Source organism: Streptopelia decaocto, assembly GCF_964273445.1.
Source record: "Streptopelia decaocto genome assembly, chromosome: 14".
Lineage (NCBI taxonomy): Eukaryota > Metazoa > Chordata > Aves > Columbiformes > Columbidae > Streptopelia > Streptopelia decaocto.
In genome coordinates, this window is record NC_138669.1 from 5,055,454 (window position 1) to 5,075,635 (window position 20,182).

The window sequence follows — 20,182 nt, forward strand, 5'->3', positions numbered from 1 at the left end:
AGGTGGACGGAGCTGATCACAGGACTTTGCAGGCGCAGAAGCAGCTTCTGTGTTTTAGAAGGAGGGGGTGGAATCAGCTCCACTGATTTCTCTCCCACACCCCCCCGGTGGCCTGATTCAGCGTCTGCCAATGTAAAGCTTAGCTGGGACTTGGTTTGGCTTCTGTAAAGTGAGAAATAAATGTCATTGATCCAGAGTGCCCTTCTGCATCCTGCTTCAGTTGAATTAGTCCTGAAACAGGACAGGCAAATAACTTGTGAAGTGCTGGGGGTGCAGGGGAGCTACTGAAAAACCCCAACCTGGATCTGCTGAGGTAGAAAGTAAAGAGCTGGGATCTGATCTGAGGGAAGTCTTGGGAACGCTGCAAGCCCACCAGTGCATTCTCAGAAAATTTTAGACGTATTCTTCTATAGATCGATTGGGGACCCATCCTAAAGCACCCCTGGACAGTAAAAAAGGTCCCAGGCTGGCTGGGGCAGGTACGGTGGCTGGCTGGGGCAGTAGCAGGGCACCTCTGAAGCTGAGTGCTGATGCTCATCAGTCAAGCTAATTGTGTTCTGCAGGAGTTCCCGGAGAAAGTGCCTTTTTCTGGTAATGTGTGAAGTCTGGGGCAGGCAGTTAGCAGGAGTTCCTGAGTTATCAGAGGAGGGAAGGCGTGAGCTGAACTGGGAAGGGTTTGAAGGCAATGGTAAGTTTGGGACTGGGACCTCTTAGAGCTTGTCCTGTCACCAAGAAGAGACAGTCTGAGCAATGTGAAGTTAGCGGCAACCTAGCGGGTACCTAGAAACATTTACGTTTAAAAGCAAAGTATGTATTGTACCAGATTTACTGACCCGAGGAAGAGAGAACGTGAAGAAAACCAGAACTGTGTGTGTGGGTCTGCAGGATAGTGCTGGAAGAGGAAGGTGAAAGGAAGGGGATGTAAAGTACTAACCCCAAAAAAATGGGAAATCAACTAGATCTTATGTGAGAGTATAAGCCAACAGTGCACACTGAATAGCTGCACAACACTTCAGAGCAAAATAACAGTTTTAGTTGTATTCTCATTTTAACTTATTTGGATTTATTTGAACTTTAAATCTGAACTTCCTGGATCCATACTGTACATTTTAGCGATGATTACAATAAAACCTACAGACAGCAGTTACCATCTAGCATGTCTGAGATTTCTCTAGCAGTATTTTCCTCAGTTGTTTAGCATGTGCTGATACTGAAAGCAAACATTTAGTGTCTTGTTTTTCTTTAAAAAAGAAAAAAAAAGGTCATGAGCAGAGACGAGTGTAAGTCAAATTATTCAGGCTTTAATTTGCTGGGTTTTGACAAACATTTATTAATGCAAGTCTCAGCAACAACATTTTTTATTTCAATATTTTCAACCAGCAGGAACGTTATAGCTCTACACCACAAAGCCTGTATGATACACATCTCGTTTACTCTATTTCCACACTTCGTGTATCAAACATACTCAGAAACAATCTGTCTAGATGGCTCCACGATCTCCACTCCTGAGACAGCATGGCCTAAAAAACCCTGCTGGCCTGCTTCACTGCCCCCTAAATTATTCCATCTGTAACGCACAAATAACAAAATATATTTTTGCTTCTAAGAGCTTCACGCATCTGCAGAAAAATAGAACTGCTTAAGAGGGAGCTTGTCAGATAATGAAAGGGTCCAAGCACACACCTGCACACGCCGCGCCTCCCAACAAATTTGTGAAGAGGAAGCATTCAGAATTCAATCCAACTAAAAAGGAGGCAGACAGTGTTCAAGGAAAGGAGATCCATCCAATCCAGAATACTGAACACCTTCTCACTCTTCTCTCCAGAGCAGGATGAGGAAGACAGAGCTCTAGCTATGAAACATTTCTCTAAGTACTGGGCCACATTAAGAATGAACCTTCCAAACACTGCAAAATTTCAGAACAAAACCTAAAAGGCTTTTTTCTTTTCTTCTTTTTTTCTTTTTTTTGCCAAAACATAATGAAAACAGCATACAGAGCTTGAATATCCACAGCACAAACCAAAAAACAAAGGGAGTTCATTTGATCTACAGTGCTTTTGTTAAGGTATTCAGAGCCTTTAGTGCATTCTTTTTAGAACTAAGCTCAGAAACTATATTCCACTTTTCATTTTATTAGAAAACTAACTGTATGAGGCAAAGAAACATTTGATCAAACACACAACAGTGAAAGCGTGGCACTGACAAGGCATTTAACCCAACCGTTATCACAAACTCCAGTTCAGGATTCAGTCAAGTGTACATCATTTCTGCCATGTGGGACATTTTCTTGGGAATATACAAGTAATATTCCATGTATCCCGAAAGATCTTCAATAGTCACGTCATCCACAAAGGCTCGAGCTTGCTCAGAACAAGATCTGGGAGAACCTGAAGAGCCCGTCCCACAAGGAGATCTGTTCTGAAGAGATTGGGCATGGACTCCCAGGACTGCCTTCTCGCACTCCGATAGGACGCTCCGTAAGCCGGAGAACGAGTACACCTCCATGGTTCGCCACTGCTGGCACTGGCATTTCTTGTCCGTACAAGGGCACTGCTTGCCGTTGCTAAGCATGGATAAGGACTGGAAATCCGAGGTTTGGCTAGAATGCAAGCTGGTTTCAAAGGACGAGGAGAGAGGAGGGTGATTTTCTCTTGACTTCTCCAAAGGCTCTTCAGTGGTGAAAGCTTCCAAAGGGTCCGTTCTGTCATCGCTGGCCTCAAAGTGAGAATCGTGTCTGTCCTTCGTACCGTGTTCTGCTGTAACAAAAACGTCGGAACTGATATTACCCTTTGCGTCTGCCTGGGTCTTGTGTTTCAGCTGGTCGTTGGCTTTCATATTGCAATATGTAAACTTGGGAGGATGCAGGACAGGGGACTTGGAGCGCCTGCGACGTGGGGCTCTGGCCGATCCTCTGGAAGGCTTTCGTATGCACCTGCAGGGTTGGAACAGGTGAGCAAGTAGGTAACTTCAGAATCTGCACCAAAGCTCAATAAGCTCTAAAGTGTGCCACAAAAACAGTTTACATTTTTTTTTTCCTGCTTAGAAAACACAGGTGACTGGTCACTTAAAGTCTCTGAGAGGAACAGTGGAGGAGTCTGAAGAAATTTGGGCTCCCCCAAAGGAAAGATGCATACAAACAGCCCCATCTTAAAGGTACTTCCCCCAAAATCTTCTGTGTTGAGCAAATGATACTTTGTCAAACCAAACTGAACTGTAGTGCGAAACCTGGGTATCAGTTGGAGCAGCTGGCGGAATTGCACTGGATACCCAGGTACTTCAGTAAAGAAATAACCCAAGAAAGAGGTGAGAGGGGGTTGCGAAGGCGTAAGATTGAAGAAAAGGACTTCTCAGGAAATTAGTGGAAAAGAAAATTTTAGGTACCCTTTCTAACAGAGAAGGCAATATTGGTTTTAAAGTCTTCAATAAAAGCCCCTTAAAAAACATTATATCAAACAGTTATGGTAAAGTTTTGTAACAGAATGGAGAGAAAAGATGTGCTGAAACAACTAATTAACAACAGCTTTCACTGGAAACAATATGCAAGTGTTAAATGTCTCAACCCAGACCCACGGGCCCAGTGCGGTGAACGGTGTGTTTTACCCGTGCCACGCTTCCTTTGAGCAGACAGGCTGGTGCTTGGCTCCATCCATGGCCGCTCTTGTCGCCGTTCTGAGAATCGTCCCATCACCCACAGACAGAGCTGCAATACGTCTGAGTGAAAAGGGAAACGCCACATTACAGCGGTGCCTGAACACGCTGCTTCAGAGGTCTTGATTCATCCCATTCACTTTAGGTGCTTGGCTGAGACTTGGAAGTTTCTAGCCTTGACTTCCTCTAGTCAGTGGTTAGAAACGGTATATCACAAGGATTTATCCAGCTGCTCTTACTATAATGACCTCAGTCAAGTGTCTAAAGATAGGTGAGATGAAATGAGAGGAGGCCAAAATGCCCAGAGGCTGATGTCATGTCCTATTTGTACCAAAGTGACACACTGAAGGAATGTAAATTTGGGTTCCAAATGTTCTTGTCAGACAATAGCTGTTAAGGACGGACTCCTACTCATCTCAAATACGAAGTCGGGGACCCACAGGAGCAGGCTGGCAAGGAGCCAGTGGGGCAGTGGATGAGGTACAACAAAGGGCAGATTACTAATTTATTTCTCATTAAATTTCCCAGATAAACACGGAATTAAAAATACATCTGACCCTAGAGGTCCAACAAACATAAATGCCTCAGCATACAAATCTGTATTTATGATGGCTCTATGTATGATTTGGAACATAGGACAGGAAATGAGACTGAAATTTTAGCAGAATAGCCCAAGTACTCTGCCCAAAGTTGATCTTAAGGCATTAGTCACAAGACTTGAGCTGTTTAAAACACAAGCCTGGAAAACAAGATCTTTTTATGCCGAAGAAAATGTTGTCAGGAATCAACCAGAAATCCACACAGTCTGTCACTGGTCATACATCAAAAATGGTATGTTTAATGAGCATAGTTCCTTGTTAGAGAATGGCTGTTTTTCTACACGTTTAAACAGAAGACCGCCTGAAGTGGAGGAAACAAGTAGCAAAGAAAAATGTATTTTAACATGCAGAGTAAGCCATGAGTTCAGAGTACTGGTGGCTATGGAGGTGAGTTAACACGGTAACATTAATCATCAACACAAAGCTTCCTCTTCTCTCTATGGATTCCCAAAAGATCTCAAGTGAACTATCTCACAAAATGTTAGACTGCATGATTTTCTAAGCTCCTACTTTTAAGGAAGACACTTATCCTACATGCTGTCAGTATAACCAGTGCGTCTTGGAGTAAGTTTTTTGTGTATGAATGTCTCCAGACATTTTACTCTACAAAATCCCCCAAAATCAGAAACAAGCAGTGCTAATATTTAGCCAGATGATTTCCAGTGAGACTGGGCCCTCCAGCACACTGCAAAGCAATGGTGACACCCTTTGGGCGCTTCCTAAGCAAATCCTGATGAGCTACAGCAAAGGTTGAGAATGTGGCTCAAGACACCAGCATTTACATGAATGGACAAACACGTTCTGTATCCCACAAGGTGACTTCAGCTACTACAGCAGTTAAGAGCAGGTTCACTGCTTTGGGTGAGTAATTTCATGTTTTCATGCAGTCACTGTGTAATTTCAGCTGGATATTGTGTCAAAATTGGTCAGTAATGAAGTACTACTTTACCTATTAGATGGCTATTATAACTGCATTTCATGTGAAGTGATACAGTTGTCTCTCTTGGAGAGTAAGGTACCTTTTACCAAACTGTGTCACTTATTTTTGAGATCCAAAATAATGGAAAACAATTACAAATACGTAATAAGAAACTGACAAATTACACAGTACTTTTTGTTGCTCGCTTACCCTGCTGCATCCACTCTCAGCTTTTTGAAAGCTGTTTGCAGACTCTCCTCCTCTTCATCTTTAGCTTCCAAGTCCATTGATGAGCTATCAGCGTGTAACCAGCTGTGCCATACAGAATGGACTGAAATAAAGAGATTAGAACTTGATGTTGAGGTCTGAACACACATTGTCTCTACGAACTGAAATCACACGTGGACAATGCTCATTCTTCTGCGGGCAGTCCCACTGCCTTCTGTGAACTCTGTGTTTCCCGGAACTGGCACAGCCTCCATCAAAAATAACAAAGCACCTTTTTCACACTGGGTGAACAGACAAGATACATATGTGTGTGTGTGTGTGTATATATATATATGTGTTTTGTCAAGTAGTATAACTTCAATTTGAGTTGTGAGCATGACACCGCCCAAACAGGCAGGGAGAGCTGGGCAGCGCCGCCCTGGCCGGCTGGTCCCTGCGGCACATGCCCCGGTGACAACCCAACACCGCAGCGAGGGGGCCGGAGCGGCCGCCGGAGCGGACACCCGGACACGCCGCTGCCGCGTCGCCCGTGTCCGCCAGAAGGCTCTGAAGCCCCTGAAACAGCGCGACGCGGTTTCGCGCCACCCGCGCCCCGTCCCGGCCCCGCCAGCTGCCCCGCGGCCGCTCTCTCCTCACCGACTGGGCGGGAAGGCCCGCGGAGGCCTCTCTGCCGCGGGGCACCGTCCGGCCCCCTCTCCCCCCCTGTCCCCGCCCCTCCCCGCTCCCCAGGGCCGCTGAGGGCTCTCCCGGCGGGCGGGGCGTGCCCGGCTCCAGGCTGCCCGGTTCCCGGGTGCCCGTGCCCCCGGTCCGTCACTCACCGCCTCCGGCCTGCCGAGCGGAGCTCGGAGCACAACAGGAAGTGAGGTCACCGCCCCGCGCGTGCCCGCCGAACCCCCGCCCTGCCGAGGGCGCGTGCGCGAGAGAAGCCGTTAACCCGCCCCCGTCCGGCCACCGTCGCTTCCGGTGGAGAGCGGGGCTCGGCGGGCGGCCCGGCGGGAGGCGGCGGGGCCGGGCCGGGCCGCGCGGTGAGTGAGTGAGGGAGGGAGGGAGTGCGGGCGGCGGCGCCGCCGCCTTTCCCTCCGCGGTCTCCTTGCGGCTGGTGCTGTCGCGTCCTCACCGCGCGATCTTCTGTGGCGGGTTCCTGGAGCGGCCGCCGGTGCCTTGGCGGGGGCGGAGAGCTCTGGGGGAGCCCCGGTGGGGCGCGGGGCTTGTGCTGAGTCACCCCCGCCGCCGGCTGGGCCTTCCCCCGCCCAGGGCCGGGAGCGCGGTGTGCGCTGGGCCCAGCCTGGGGGCCGGGGGCTCCCCGGGGCTGCGGGCGGGCACGGACCGGGGGATGAAAGCCCGTGAAGCGGCCGGAGGGCGGTGTGGGGCGGCAGCCGGGAGCCGCCGGTCCCTGCTCCGTGTGCGGGGTCCCTGCGCCGTGTGCCTGTCGTGTTGTCAGGGTGTTCCTCGGTAACGGCTCGGGGCTTCGGAGCCCTTTACGGGCCTGTCTGTACAACCGAACGCGGGGGTTTGTTGCACCGTCGTAACTTCATTAGCTGTGGAAATGGCCTCAAGTTGTGCCAGGGGAGGTTCAGATTGAACATTGGGAAAAGTTTCTTCCCCAAAGGGCTGTCGGGCACTGGAACAGGCTGCCCAGGGCAGTGCTGGAGGGGTTGGAAACACACAGAGATGAGGTTCTCAGGGACATGGGGTTGGGTCATGGTTGGACTCGATGATCTTGAGGATCTTTTCCAACCGAAATGATTCTGTGAGTCACAGCAGGTGTCTTGCAGTGCTCAAGGCTGGGTTCATGGTCCTGCACTGCCGGGAGACAGCTGGAAATAAAACGGGAAAGGATGACTGTATTTTCCTAGGAGATAAAGAGCATGAGTTTTCATGTGTTTTTTGATACAACACTAAACTTTGGTTGTTTTCCACAATAATTCACTTTTTTTTTTTGTATCAGTGCTAGTTGACTGGTGTGTCTGAAATGCTTATAGTTAGTTATCACAGAGTGGGTTTAACTGAATGAATTCTGCATTGTTTTGAGCGTTTACTGTGTCAGTGATGGAAGGCAGCAAAATGAAATATTTCGTCTAAAACTGGTTGTATGTTTTGAATAATGTACAATGGTTTTTTACAATGGTTTAGTGTGATTTTCTTACTAAGGTTATATAATACAGGGGTTTGGTATTAAAAAAAAAAAAAAAGGTTGTAGACTAAGCTTTTAATTTTAAAGAACCTTTTGTTTGGGTCAAGGAAAAACAACTTTCTGAAGTAGGGACCATATGTTTCGCCAGCTCAGCAGTATTTAACTGGGAGAGTGTCTAGAATGAAAACTTGCTCAGATGAGCATCACATTGTCGGCCTCTGTGTTAACTTCCTCCTCTCGTGTTTACTTACTGTCTGACTCACTGGACAGCGTGTGCCTTGAAGGTGTTATTATAAATTTATCCTCCTGCATGTGTCATAATAGCTGTCTGCACTACAGGGTGTTCGGATGAAATCACAGCCAAGCGAACAGCTGGAACAACAGTGGGGAGAGCTGCTGCCTCCAGTGGAATGAGGTGGGGAAGGAACAGAAATTCCCACTCTGTCTGCACAAGTAACTGAGCTGTAGAGGTTCAGATTGCTCCTCCCTTTTCACTGAGACTTCTTCTTTTCCGTTATACAAAATAGCTGGTGTTTAGTTGGTAAATGTAGTCAAAATATAGGAATTACTGCTGTATTATTAGGTGGAGTTAGTGCTCTGTGTGTGTTCTTGTTACAGGAGCTGTTATCACTTGTTGGGTTTGAATAATTACCTTAGCAATGTATTCTTAGAGCTTTGGGAAGATACAGAATCACAGAGCATTTGAGATTGGCAGGGACCCTGGAGGTCCAGCCCCCATCTCAGGCTGGACCACCCCAAGCTGGTTGCCCAGGACCACATCCAGGCAGCTTTTTGAACATCTCCAAGGAGGGAAGCTCCATAACCTCTCTAGGCAGGCTGTGCCAGTGCTCAGTCACCCTCACAGCAAAGAAATGTTTCCTTCTGCTCAGACAGCACCTCCTGCGTTTCAGTGTGTGCCCACAGCCCCTGGTCCTGTCACTGGGTGCCACTGGGAAGAGCCCGGCCCTGTCCCCTTTGTGCCCACCCTTCAGGTGTTTATATACATTGGTGAGAATCTCCCTGAGCCTTCTCCAGGCTGAACAGTCCCAGCTTTCCTCATAGGAGAGATGCTTCAGTCCCTTCGTCATCTTAGGGGATTCTCTCCAGCATGCCGGTGTCTCTTTAGTGGGGGCCCAGTGCTGACCGGAGGGAAGGATCAGCTCCCTCGACCTGCAGCCCGTTAGTCCTTTTGCCACACGGGCATGTTCCATGTCAAGTCAAAAGCATTAAATGAAGGGGGCTAATTAGCCAAGTCAGTGTAAACAAATACTGAGTTTGAGGTGGTCTGGTGTAGAACTGAGACTTGCTACTGTCGGTGGTTTCTGCTTGACAAAAGTAAAGCCCTTGCTAAGGGAACAAATCTTTATGGAGTATTTTTTAGCGGAAGGGTGGCTGGTGGAAGATGTGCGTGTGATCGTAGAACTGTGAGGTACTGAAGACCATTGAATTTAGAAAGATTTGAAGTTCCTTTGTAGGTAGATTAAATGATGGCCAGAGTAGGTTAAAAAATAATAATTTTAATCACTTCCTTTTTAATGTAAAACAAGGCTCTGTTTGCTGTTCAGACTCTCTTTTGCACTTGTACTTGTTCAAGAGCTGATATAAAAAAAATTAATGGGTATTTGCAACCAAAATACCATGTTCTTATAGGATTGTTTAACTCTTGCTGGGATCTAGACATAAGATTAAAAAATTTTGTTTAGCTTGAAATTCTATCTTGTTTTAAGAAAAAATTGTTGAGATTGGTTTTCTTAAATATGTAAGTAACATCAGGTCACAAAGCCAGAAAAGGTAGTTGTAGAAAGTTGGCTATTTCTAATGGTGGTGTTCCTTCTCGCCTTTCACCTCTCCTGGAGTTATTGTAGTACCACTCTAAGACAAATGGAAAAGTCTGTCTAAACTGCGATGGATGTGCAAGATGCTACTGACACCAAATTTATCTTTAAATTGCTAATTCACCTAAGCAGTTGTACCAGAGACTGTTTGTTCCATTCTTGGGTATGATAAAGCTTGTTCTGAATCAACTTTCAAAAACGTTCTACTAGAATGACCTCAGCTTTGTGTGCTCAGTGTGCTATTTTGAGTTTATTTTTGTGTATTCTGATGCTGCTGGGCAACTAATGTTTTTAACAAGGTTCTTACATTCATGTCTCTTTTCTGCTTGTAGCAGTACATGGTAACTGTCAACTTCTGGCCATCCCAATAATGAAAACAGAAGCTAAGGACGGAGAAGAGGAAAGCCTGCAGACAGCATTCAAAAAGCTAAGGGTTGACACAGCCGCGTAAGTAACACCACAGGGAGGTACGGAGTTAGCGTATTACAAATGGACTCAAAGGGAACGCCCTTGCTGTTCAGTTTGAAGGAGTGAGGTAATTCCAAAAGGTTGAGCCCTGAAAGCCTTCATTCTAGTTAAACTGAAATAAATTCACCACCTGTAGACTGCACTTCTCAAGAAGTTGTATTATAATTTGTTTGGTCGCTGTCAGCTCCCAACAGGCTTGAAACAAACCTAACAATAATCAGCAGTTGACAACATGCTTGAAATGAATTTTGGCATTAATCGGGCTGCCAGAGGTTATGTGTGTAGCACTCTAACACTACTGTTGAAGTTAGTGTATTGTCATGGCTCTGAAGGCCTGTCATGAGAATAAACTCCCATCTTTTCCCAGGAGAGAAGCATTCTTTCCTTGTCAGTAAAGGAGAATGATAGATGCAATGCATGATTCCCACACAAACTACTTTTATTGATGTCACTTACAAATACCCTGTTTATAACCCAAATCACTGAATGGGAAAGAATGCTTTTTGTGTTGTTTTGTGGGAGATCTGACATGTGGCACTTACCCTCCCTGTCCCAGGTGGAAGAAAACAAGCAGTGCGTAACTTCTGTTGGTGACGATCATTTTTATTTGACCATTGCGTATTACTTTATAGTACTGTGTTTCTGTAAGGTTTTGTCAGTGATGCAATTATGCTGGTGATGGAAATGAAAGTGTAGGTAAGGCAGCTTGTAAAAATCTGTGTGGTAACAAGAATTACCTTGGAACTTAGGTGGTGAGTAGATGGGCTTCTAAAGCTGTCTTTCATTTGAGTAATTAAACCTGTTAGAAATGTACCCGAATGCCTCGCATTTCTTCAGTATCTATAGTCCCACCCCCAAGTCAGGCATTAGTTACTTTGAGTTCTTACTGTTGGCCTTCAATTTACTGCTCTGTGTTCATTGTTCTTTAAATGGAAAATAGCAGGTGTTTGACTAATAATTTAGCCTCTATTAAATGTCAGTTAAAGCCGTCAAAGAACAGTGTGTGGAGACTTATTTCCACTTTGCAGGAATCGGCCCTGCTTACAAACCAGTTTGATACAGGATTTGGAAAATAATTTCCTTGTGGATCCCAGTGTAATACGTGAAGTGAAAAAATGGGAGTTTGGTATGAATTTATAGTGCCAGAAAAATAAGTAAATCTTCTAAGGTCCCTGGCCTGACTAGAACTTGAAGATCTGACACAACTCTGTTGCTCAAGTGATTGAACTTGCAATCATATGAAGAGTTTTATCTTATGTTGTCCTAGACAGAGGCCTGAGTGTTCTTCAATTAAACAAAGTCTGTTTGTGTCCAAAGAACATTTATTTTTAGGAAAGAATGGCTTATTTGTCTCTGGAAAAAGAGACATGTTTCCTCAGTGATGGTGGTTTTGCCCTCCCCTCTCCTGGGAAACTGAAATTTAGCTGTTGTGTGTGCTTTGTCATTGGCCTGTGGAGTTGGGGTTTGCAGTCTAGTAGCGGAATGGAATCACGTTTGGTGAAAGAATCTGTTGTACACGCTTCTGAGATAGGAATACGTAAACACTTTCTGATTTGGTTTGCCTTTGTGGGTGGGTCTTTTAAGACATATTGTGATTTGTCACCACCTCTTCTGGGAAAGAAGGTTCATAAGCTTTTTGGTATTCACAATGCTGACCAGTCTAGGCTGTTAACTTTTCTCTCTTTCACAGATCTACTGCTTCTCTCGCTGTGGCTGAAGGGACAAGTCCAAGAGCACTGGTTAGAACAGCAGCAGATGATACCAAACCTAAGACTGTGTGTACTCCCAAGGACACCTGGCATGGGTGAGAGAAGCTTGGGATTATCAGACTGCTTCAAATGATACTGCATGGAAAGGGAATTACAAATAGACAAGTTTTCTAGTAGCTGCACCCCTACCCAAGGGACCCCAGTTTTCTTTATTAAAGAGACTGCTTAAAGTACTCTACGCATTTTTTCTGTTCATATGTGGCTACTATTCTTATTTACAGTTACATGAAGCGAAAGGAAATGCTGATCAGCTGTAGGTTTCTAGAGGTTACAGGTGTTTCATAATATAAGTGTGAACTGCTGGTTTTGAATCAGACAATCATAAAAGCATCTCTTTTAGTAATTGTTTGACATTGCAGAAACTGTCAATATGCCTTGGGAACTAGATTAAAATAAACAATTGTTTTCTGGAGTGTCTACACAGAACTTAACGCTCATCTTCTACTGAAAGAAAACAACCCTTTGGCCTTGCTTCATTAGTTTTGTGCTTTGTCCTTCTCTTAGAGGTTGTTTTGTTGTGTCTCACGTGTTTTACTAATCTTTTTTTCTAATCTTAAAATCTGAAAATGAAATTTCAAGTTTCATTTCTCAGGTGTTTCTTTTATATTTTACACAGCTGCTTGACTAGAACAAAGTCAAATTCCAGGGTAACAGAATACCCTGAACAAATACCCTGAGCTTAAAGCCCTTGCATGCAATATATATACTGTAGAGATCTTGCACAATGGTGTTTGTAATCTGGTTACAAGTCTTGTAGTGAATCTTTACTGGTGTATCTTTCCCTGGTAGGTCTGTGAAGAAGCCTTCAAGAGGGGTTGTGAGAACCCAGCGTCGCAGGCGTTCCAAATCTCCAATTCTTCATCCTCCAAAGTTTATCCATTGCAGCACAAAATCACATTCCACATGCCACCAGCTGGCGCACAAGAGCCAGCTCGATGCCCCAGATGACAGCAGTGGGTTTGGGATGCCAGTGCCAAAGGAAGCTTGTGCACACGAACGATGCGGTACTGCTCCTGACGCTGGCCAGAAGGGAGCTGATGTTGAGTGTTTGGGAGCTTCTGTTACACCGCTGGCGTCAGAGAACAAGCAGGAGAACTCTGCAGCTGCCGTTGCTGTGGTATCCAACGTGAGCCTAAAGACCTCGGAGCTTTCTGACTTTCAGTCTGTGTCCAAGCTGAACACAAATAAGCCATGTGCGTGTGCAGATAAAGCCTGTCATTGTAAACGATGGCAAGATATGGAAGTGTACAAATTCTCTGGCTTGCAGAACACCCTCCCGCTGCCACCTGATAGCAGAACAGTTTCTGAGGACCAGTCCCAGGCTTTGCCATCAAGAACTCCCTCCAGTTCTCCACGCTCTTGCTCTGAGCAAGCCAGGGCCTTTGTGGATGATGTGACTATTGAAGATCTTTCAGGATACATGGAATATTACCTGTATATCCCAAAGAAAATGTCTCACATGGCAGAAATGATGTACACCTGACAGCAACGAGCACTAAAAACAGAAGGGTGGGTGGTTTAAATCTGCCCTCTGTCACACTCACGTGAGATGCAACCCACTCCCTGCTCACTGTGCTTGCAATAAAAACACTTCTTTGCATCTTAGCTAATGGTCATTATTTAAGCTGGACAAACAGTTTAGCTTAAGTGTTATAGTTTCAGCTTGGAATAAGTAAGGAAATAAACACGGTGAACGTGTTTAATGCATACCTGCCTATGATTAAATGACTTTAACATTGGGGAAATTCTGCTTTGTTTTCAAAGTCCTCCTGTTTCAGTTTGGAAGAGTCTCCAGATTACTTGGTGATTAGACCTATTATTGTGAGAAACTTGGTGTGGTTTGGCTTCTTTGAAATTGCTTTGATCTCTGGTCGTTAACACTTGACACTTGCGGTTCTGAACACTTGTGCCTTTGATTTTGTTTCATAAAGGAGTGAATATCTCCTGTCCTCTCCTTGGTACTATTACCACTCCAGGCAAACTCAGGAGGCAGAGTTGTCTTTTCTTGGACTGGGGGCGCTGTTATTTCTTCGTGCTTGAAGGGGCTTTATTTCTGACAGGCTGAACAGGCGTCCCCCTGCCCTACCTTTGATGTCAATGTAGTCAGATGCTCTTAGGTTAACATAACATTTGTTTGCAAGGCTTCCTGATGAGAAGAACTCTGATAAAGCAAGATTGTTTCAAGAGCTTGTTCTGATCTCTGTATTGTTGGTTAGTGGAAAATGTAAAGCAAGCGTAAGTTTTTTTACATATCCAACAGGCCTTAGAGACTTGTCAGCAGCAGGAGAAATACCCTCCTGTCTCCAAGGGGATTGCTGCTTCATTAGCCAAAGGAGAAATGAGCTGATGGACCTTGTTCAGTTTATTTCTTATGAAGGCCGAAACAGCCTTCAGTGGTACTACTTCCTGTACTATCAGCTTTGTTCAGCCTGCTCTATAAACCAAGTATAACTCTTCCAGTATTAAGATTTGTGGACTGGAGCAAACAGTTATCAGCTGCACAGTAGGAAAATGTTGAGCACTGTATTTTCTTTACCCTCCAGTCTTTTTGCTAAACCGTTGTCACTTTAGATGCCTCATCCAGGTCCAAAATAATGGTGGAACTTTGCATTCTTCGTGAAATTTACTTCTTCAGGAGCAACCAGTTTGCCATACTTGGTGTTCATCAGCACAGTCTGTCTTCCATATATATGTGTATAGCAAAGGAACATCCCATCGAGTAATATGATTTGCTGAGGGGGACATGAGTTAAGTTTGTCTTTATTATTTGCAGTACCTGAACTTTTCTTAACAGTAAGGTCTGGAAAAGAAATGGAGACAAACATTGCCCTTTGGGGTTAGTCTTGGGGTTTTTTGTGTGTATTTCTGTGGCAGTACCTAGTATTTTAACTAAGTGGCTGTGCATATTTACCTGTTTTGTCAGTTCTGAAGTGTCATCTATCCCTTGTAGATTGTACTTGGGTCCTTCCCCGCTCTTAGTTAGCTGTGTTTCTGTGTTCCGAATTCAAGGCAATTGTTTGCTGTCTATTTCCTGCAATGGACAGGGCTGGGAAGTGCAGAATGACCTTACCTCTCAAATAATGATTCTTCACTGTTCCCAAATGCTTGCAGGCAGCAGCCACAGCACAGGTGTGGGGCTGAGACCACCTTTCGATATGGTGCTGCTTTTTATCATTTCTTTCATTAGCCACCAGACCTGTACCTGCTGGGTTTAGGATTGCAATGTCAAGTGCTCAGTAACGTGTTAAGTAAAGTGAATTGAAATCCAGGAGATAATGTAAAAAAAAAAAAACAGAGTAGAGAGACATGAAGTTGTGCTGAGCCACTAGAGGTCAGGCCTGGCCGGGTGCTGCGGGCTACTCTGCAGCTTTCGGGAAAGAATCTGAGGTTTTCTGCCAAAATGAAGGAACATGAGCAGCTCTGGGTGGTGCCGCGGTGCACAGGCGGTGTTAGTGCTTTCTGAGGTTTGGCTGTGTGGGTACGTTAGCGCTCAAGAAAGGCTTTTTAGATGCCAACATCTGCATAAAGTATTAACATTGAAACAGCATGTGCTATCAGTTCATAACTGTGCTGTGTAATTAGGAAGAGCTGTTAAGTAAATTATGTGGTCCTGAATCTGGCATCCTCTTAGGCCAGTTACAACATATTTGGGCTGGTAAATCTTGGAACACCATGAAATGGAAGACCATGGGCAGCTGCCACTGCTGCCTTAACACTTTCCCTTCTGCTACTACAGGGCGTTTTAAAATGCTTCGGTCAACCCAGAAACCACAAAACAAAAACTTTGGGTTTTGCTTTAAGAAAATGTGGATTTCCAACCCTTAATTGTGCATAGAGGACCTTGGAAGCATGACTGAGTAGTCTAAAAGCTTAGCTTTAGAAAAAGAAATCCAACTGAAGCCAATTAAGAAATCTGACTTAAGAAATAAAAAAGAGCTTTAGAGGGCTAATTGTGGCAAGCAGCACTTCTCAGTTGTGCTGGAGTCCCTTACTGAAGTGCCAGTTCCCTCCTGTGGCTGAACACAAGTGGAGCCTTTTGTAATTAGATTTATAGTGAGTGGTTGGTCTGTCTCACCTATGCCTGCAGGTATTTCGTAGTTTGTGCTGGATATACACATTTAGCTTTTCTTGTATGTGTTTTTTTTTCCTGTGCCGCCTCTTTGTAGAAACACTGATGTGGCTGTTGTGCAAGTTGTAAAGCAGTTCCTCCTTATGTGAGTGTGAAACTCGCTGTTGTCTGTGGCAGCTTTGCCGCAGAGCTCAGCGCAGGTCTCGGGGGCCCATCTCAAAGGGCAGAGCACAGCCGACAGCAGTCTCACCTCACAACTCTTGCAGCTTCTCAGCAGCTTGTGGTCTGAGAGGGGAAGGTCATCTCTTCACGGTCCTGCTGTGCCAGTGTCTTTGGGAGGTGGGACAGGTGTGGCTTGAAGAAGGGAGGGTTTGGCTTATCCTGTTACCCTGGTATTTCATTCCTTGGCCTCTCCATCAGCTGCATTTGGTGACATGGATTGCTACAAGCAAGGTGAGCTGTCACTACTCTTAATGCGTCTGCAACTATCCCAAGTGTAGGGTCTCACCTTGTCCAAATACAGTGAGACTAAGCTATGCTGCCAGCTGTTACACAGCGGGTGATCTTGGTGAGTTTGTTGTTTGGGAGAGGAGGGAATGTCTCCTTGTGAATCCTTTCCTATGCCCTACAGCAGCTCTGAAGTTCACTTTAAAGCAGCGGCCGGGCTGAGCAGGACGTGCTCTGTAACGCAGGTGTAACTGTGCTCTGCCTCCCTGCTCTAACTCCGCCGGGGCGAGCAAACCCGGCGCGGCCCCGCGGCTGCGCTCTGCCCGGGACACCGCTCCGGGACACCGCTCCGGGACACCGCTCCGGGACACCGCTCCGGGACGCGGCTCCCGGCTCCCCCGCCCGCTCCCTCCTGTCCCGGGGCGGCTGCCGGTGCGCCCGGCCGGGCAGCGTGGCGGGAGGGACGCGCCCCCTTCCCAGGCTCTCTCTATTTTAAGCAGACGTTTACTTTCCCAGCCTGTTCTACGCCTGGATCCCTGCCCGGGGCGGGGGGGGGACGGACGGACGGGACGGAGGGGAATGTCTCTTCCCTCCTTCATAAAAGGGCCCCCGGGCGGAGGCCGGGCTCCGGGGGGTTATTTTTGGGAGCAGCTCCTGGGATCCGATGGCCTTGTTAGGGCAGCGCTGACCTTTCTCCCGGCGGGGGAGGAGAGCGGAGCAGAGCGCCGGGGCGGGCAGCGGCGGCGGCCGGGGGAGCGCAGCCGGCTCGGGACCCCCTTCCTCGGCTCCCTGGGCTGCTCGGCTCCCCGCGGGGCTCCGCTCCCCGGGCTGCTCGGCTCCCCGGGCAGCCCCATGCCCGCGGCGGGGGCGCGGCGGCGGGGCAGGTAGCAGCGCGGCTCGGCTGCTCCTCCCGGGGGGGCTCGGACCCGGCCCGCCCCTCTCCTCTCCCCTCCTTCCAATTTCTCCTTCCTCCCGTTCCCCGGCCCCTCGGCCGGGCGAGGCGAGGCAGGAGCGGCCGCTCCCGGCGCCCAGCCCGGCTCCTTCGGGGATGCGGCAGCTGCCCCCGCGTCCCGGAGCTCTACCCCTGAGAGAGCTGCCCGGCTGAGTGGGCGCTGGGGGGGCACCATGAGCGGCGGCAGATTTGATTTCGATGATGGAGGTGCCTATTGTGGGGGCTGGGAAGGGGGCAAAGCCCATGGGCACGGCATCTGCACCGGCCCCAAGGGCCAGGGCGAGTACTCAGGCTCCTGGAACTACGGCTTCGAAGTGGTGGGTGTATACACGTGGCCCAGTGGCAACACCTACGAAGGCTACTGGTCCCAAGGCAAGAGGCACGGCCTAGGAATCGAGACCAAAGGACGGTGGGTTTACAGAGGCGAGTGGACCCATGGCTTTAAGGGACGGTATGGCGCAAGGCAGAGCATGAGCAGCGGAGCCAAGTATGAAGGTACCTGGAATAACGGCCTGCAGGATGGCTATGGCACCGAGACGTATGCCGATGGAGGTAAGGGTGGCTCCGGAGGGGCTGGGCGGGCGATGAACAGCATGATACCCAGACTGCGGTGGCAGAAGCTGCGTGTTGTCCCCGCTGAAGGGGTGACCTGTTCCTGTCCCTACTAGTGAGATCCAGACAGGCACGATGGTCTACAATGAGCCATTGGGGTGCTTAGGTCAAGAAGCAGGACCTGGGGGGCAACCTCCTTGTAAACACGTGTTTGTGCGCTGATCCCTGCCGTCGGGCACGGCGTGTGCAGCTCCCCGTCTGCGGACACGAGGGAGCAGCAGCAGGAGCGTTGCACCCGCCATCCCTCCCTCGGGAGCTGCTTTCAAGTGTCTGTATCAATATTAACACCAACCAACTTGGCTTTGTGTAGTCTGTGACTCCTGGTTCCCCAGGGACTGGTTATTGCAGTTCATCATCGAACCAAACCAGAAACTCCTCACTGGTGCTTTACCGCAGCGAGCTGTTCACTTGCTCATCGGGCAGCGAGCTGCGAATGTTTTCACGTTGGATATAAGCTGCCCACAGCACCACAGCATGCTTTGGTTATGCATTAAACACTGCTGGTGTACCTCTGACAGGCTGCCTGGACATCTGCTTTACTGAACTGTTTTGACCGAGTTTATCTAAGCTGTCTAGAATAAGCAGTCACACGCCTTTCCCTAAAATAAATCTCTTCGATTACTTGGATGCTCTCAACCCTTGCTAGTGTACAAATGCACTGTGCAGTCAGATATTTGTTGTGCTCTGTAATTGCTTCATCTAATTGTGTTCTTGCATTAGTGGCAATTTAGGGGTTAGAAACATTGCAAGAATCTCTCTGCAAGTAATTCTGTGGCTCTTCAGTACTATAATGTTCCAGGCTGCCATATTTAGGATATCTAAATAGAGAGGGCGATTTGAAAGAAATACTCTTCAAAATATGGATCAGAATTACATCTATATTTATCTAGGACAGGCAATTAAGTTAGTTTGTAAAGAAAAATAGTGGTAATGGTGTAAATCTTCAGATTGATAAACATGAGATTCATAGAGATTAGAAAAATGGACTAATTCAAGACTGGCTGTCAGGGTTTTGCTTTTGTAGATGTATTTGTCAATGAGTTGCCTAGGAACGAGGCTAACTTGAACCCCGGGAATGTAGTCCCGAAGTTGACTGATTTTTGGCTGTGCCCTTTGAGGTTGTAGGTACAGATACAAGGTGATTCATCCCTCCATCTCCTTAAACTTTCTCCCCGCTCTGCCCCGTGGCTGTGGAATGGTTAAACCCCGAGCTGTGCGGGTTGAACCGCCGCAGCGAGAGTTCAGGTTAACACGTATGTGTGCACTTGTGTGTTGCAGAAACTCCACATGTGGCTGTAAGATGTGTAGGTTATGTGTAAGATGCTCTGATGAGTAACAACCAGCTGTCAGGTAACTGTTGGCAACAGCTGCTGTTGGGTCTTGTCTTTCATTCTGGAGATTGAAAGGTCTCCTATGAATTTGCACAGTTGATTCCTTCCTGCTTCCTAAAATGCGTCTTCTTCTAAGGGTACAGGGCAACTGGATTTCAAGTTAATGCTGTAGAGAATTTTGAGAGGCAAAAATTGACATAGGAGTTTGAACTTGATTAGATCTTGGACTAAAAACTGGGGACAGGAAAGGGAAAAAGATGAGTCAAGATTCTCTCCTGTAAGGATATATACGATACTGCGTCTGTCAGCATAGCGCTCCCCAGGGTGTTGTCCTGCGCCCAGAAAAGTGCTGTCTGTGCGATCCCTGATGCTGCCCAGGATTGACAGTTTAGCCCTGATCTCTGAAGATGTGCCCTCCACCTTGGGCAGTGCTGAGCTGAGCCCAGCCAGACCTGGCTTATGAGGGCTGTGCCATGGGTACCCAGCTGCTGCTCATTGCGATGGGTGTCACATCTGGGGTGGTTCAAGCCTTTCATTCAACATGCGAGCTTCCCTGATGCTACAGGAACGTGTAGAAAGCTGCACCCAAAGCCAGGGTGGAGATCGCCAGCAGTATCACATAGGTAGGACTTGCAGGGCTCACCCCTGCTTTGTTCCCTCACCTGTTCGCAGTAACCATCTGCAAGATCCAGATGTGACCAGGCTGCTGGTTGGACCTGTTAATATTTGGATTTGAGGTTGCCAAGATAAACATCTGGAAGGGCTTTGGAAATCTGCCGTCCCTCGAGTAGGGGACGTGATTCCCAAGCCCCCTGGAAGCAGCCGCGTGAGGAAGAGGCCTCTGGGAACGCCTGGGTCCTGCCGGGTCCTTAGGAGGTTGAGGTCATGGTTGAACTGCCTGTAGATTTCAAGGGGCTGCAGTTGATTCCAATGTTTTAAAATAGACTTTAAATTAACTTTATATATATATATACACATGCATAAAAACTTTATACTTCAAAATACACTTAGAATATTCTTACAGAGTTGCCTGTGATCTGTAGCTTGTGGTTGGCCAAGGTTGGTGGCTAATAAAACCCAAAACTGGAGTGCAGCGTTTTGAAATCCCGTCTAGATTTTTGGTGTCTAATAAGAAGTGGTATGGTTTAGCCCTGGCACTGCATGGATCATT

At 47.2% G+C, this 20,182-nt stretch overlaps 3 protein-coding genes across 10 annotated transcripts in view; 2 read left to right on the top strand and 1 right to left on the bottom strand.

Annotated features, from left to right (window-relative positions):
* Positions 1 to 1,276: 1,276 nt before the first annotated feature.
* Positions 1,277 to 20,182, bottom strand: part of LOC309445868 (oxidative stress-responsive serine-rich protein 1-like) — a 174,741-nt gene continuing 155,835 nt past the window's right edge. Inside the window, exons 1-4 of one of the 5 annotated variants that reach the window (XM_082065069.1) lie at positions 6,213 to 6,231; positions 5,377 to 5,497; positions 3,601 to 3,711; positions 1,277 to 2,932 (exon numbers count right to left, since the gene is read on the bottom strand). In XM_082065069.1, coding sequence (XP_081921195.1) covers positions 2,251 to 2,932; positions 3,601 to 3,711; positions 5,377 to 5,453 — 870 coding nt within the window. In that variant the 5' untranslated portion in view covers positions 5,454 to 5,497; positions 6,213 to 6,231 and the 3' untranslated portion in view covers positions 1,277 to 2,250. Of the gene's footprint in view, positions 2,933 to 3,600; positions 3,712 to 5,376; positions 5,498 to 6,030; positions 6,050 to 6,212; positions 6,232 to 20,182 lie in introns of those variants that run through there. The other 4 variants (XM_082065070.1, XM_082065068.1, XM_082065071.1 and 1 more) reach the window with 4 other exon arrangements.
* On the top strand, positions 6,274 to 13,784 carry OSER1 (oxidative stress responsive serine rich 1). Of its 4 annotated transcripts, XM_082065067.1 has the most exons (5): positions 6,353 to 6,419; positions 7,868 to 7,943; positions 9,696 to 9,810; positions 11,522 to 11,635; positions 12,390 to 13,784. In XM_082065067.1, the coding sequence occupies exons 3-5, from the start codon at positions 9,734 to 9,736 to the stop codon at positions 13,081 to 13,083; spliced, it is 885 nt and encodes a 294-aa protein (XP_081921193.1). In that variant the 5' UTR covers positions 6,353 to 6,419; positions 7,868 to 7,943; positions 9,696 to 9,733; the 3' UTR covers positions 13,084 to 13,784. The 4 variants fall into 4 exon arrangements, with proteins under 4 accessions (XP_081921191.1, XP_081921192.1, XP_081921193.1 ...); XM_082065065.1 differs by lacking the exon at positions 7,868 to 7,943 and having other exon boundaries at positions 6,274 to 6,419; XM_082065066.1 differs by lacking the exon at positions 7,868 to 7,943 and having other exon boundaries at positions 6,308 to 6,427; positions 9,699 to 9,810.
* JPH2 (junctophilin 2) overlaps positions 16,835 to 20,182 on the top strand; it is a 32,602-nt gene continuing 29,254 nt past the window's right edge. Inside the window, exon 1 of the mRNA XM_082065625.1 lies at positions 16,835 to 17,620. Coding sequence (XP_081921751.1) covers positions 17,242 to 17,620 — 379 coding nt within the window. The 5' untranslated portion in view covers positions 16,835 to 17,241. The remainder of the gene's footprint in view (positions 17,621 to 20,182) is intronic.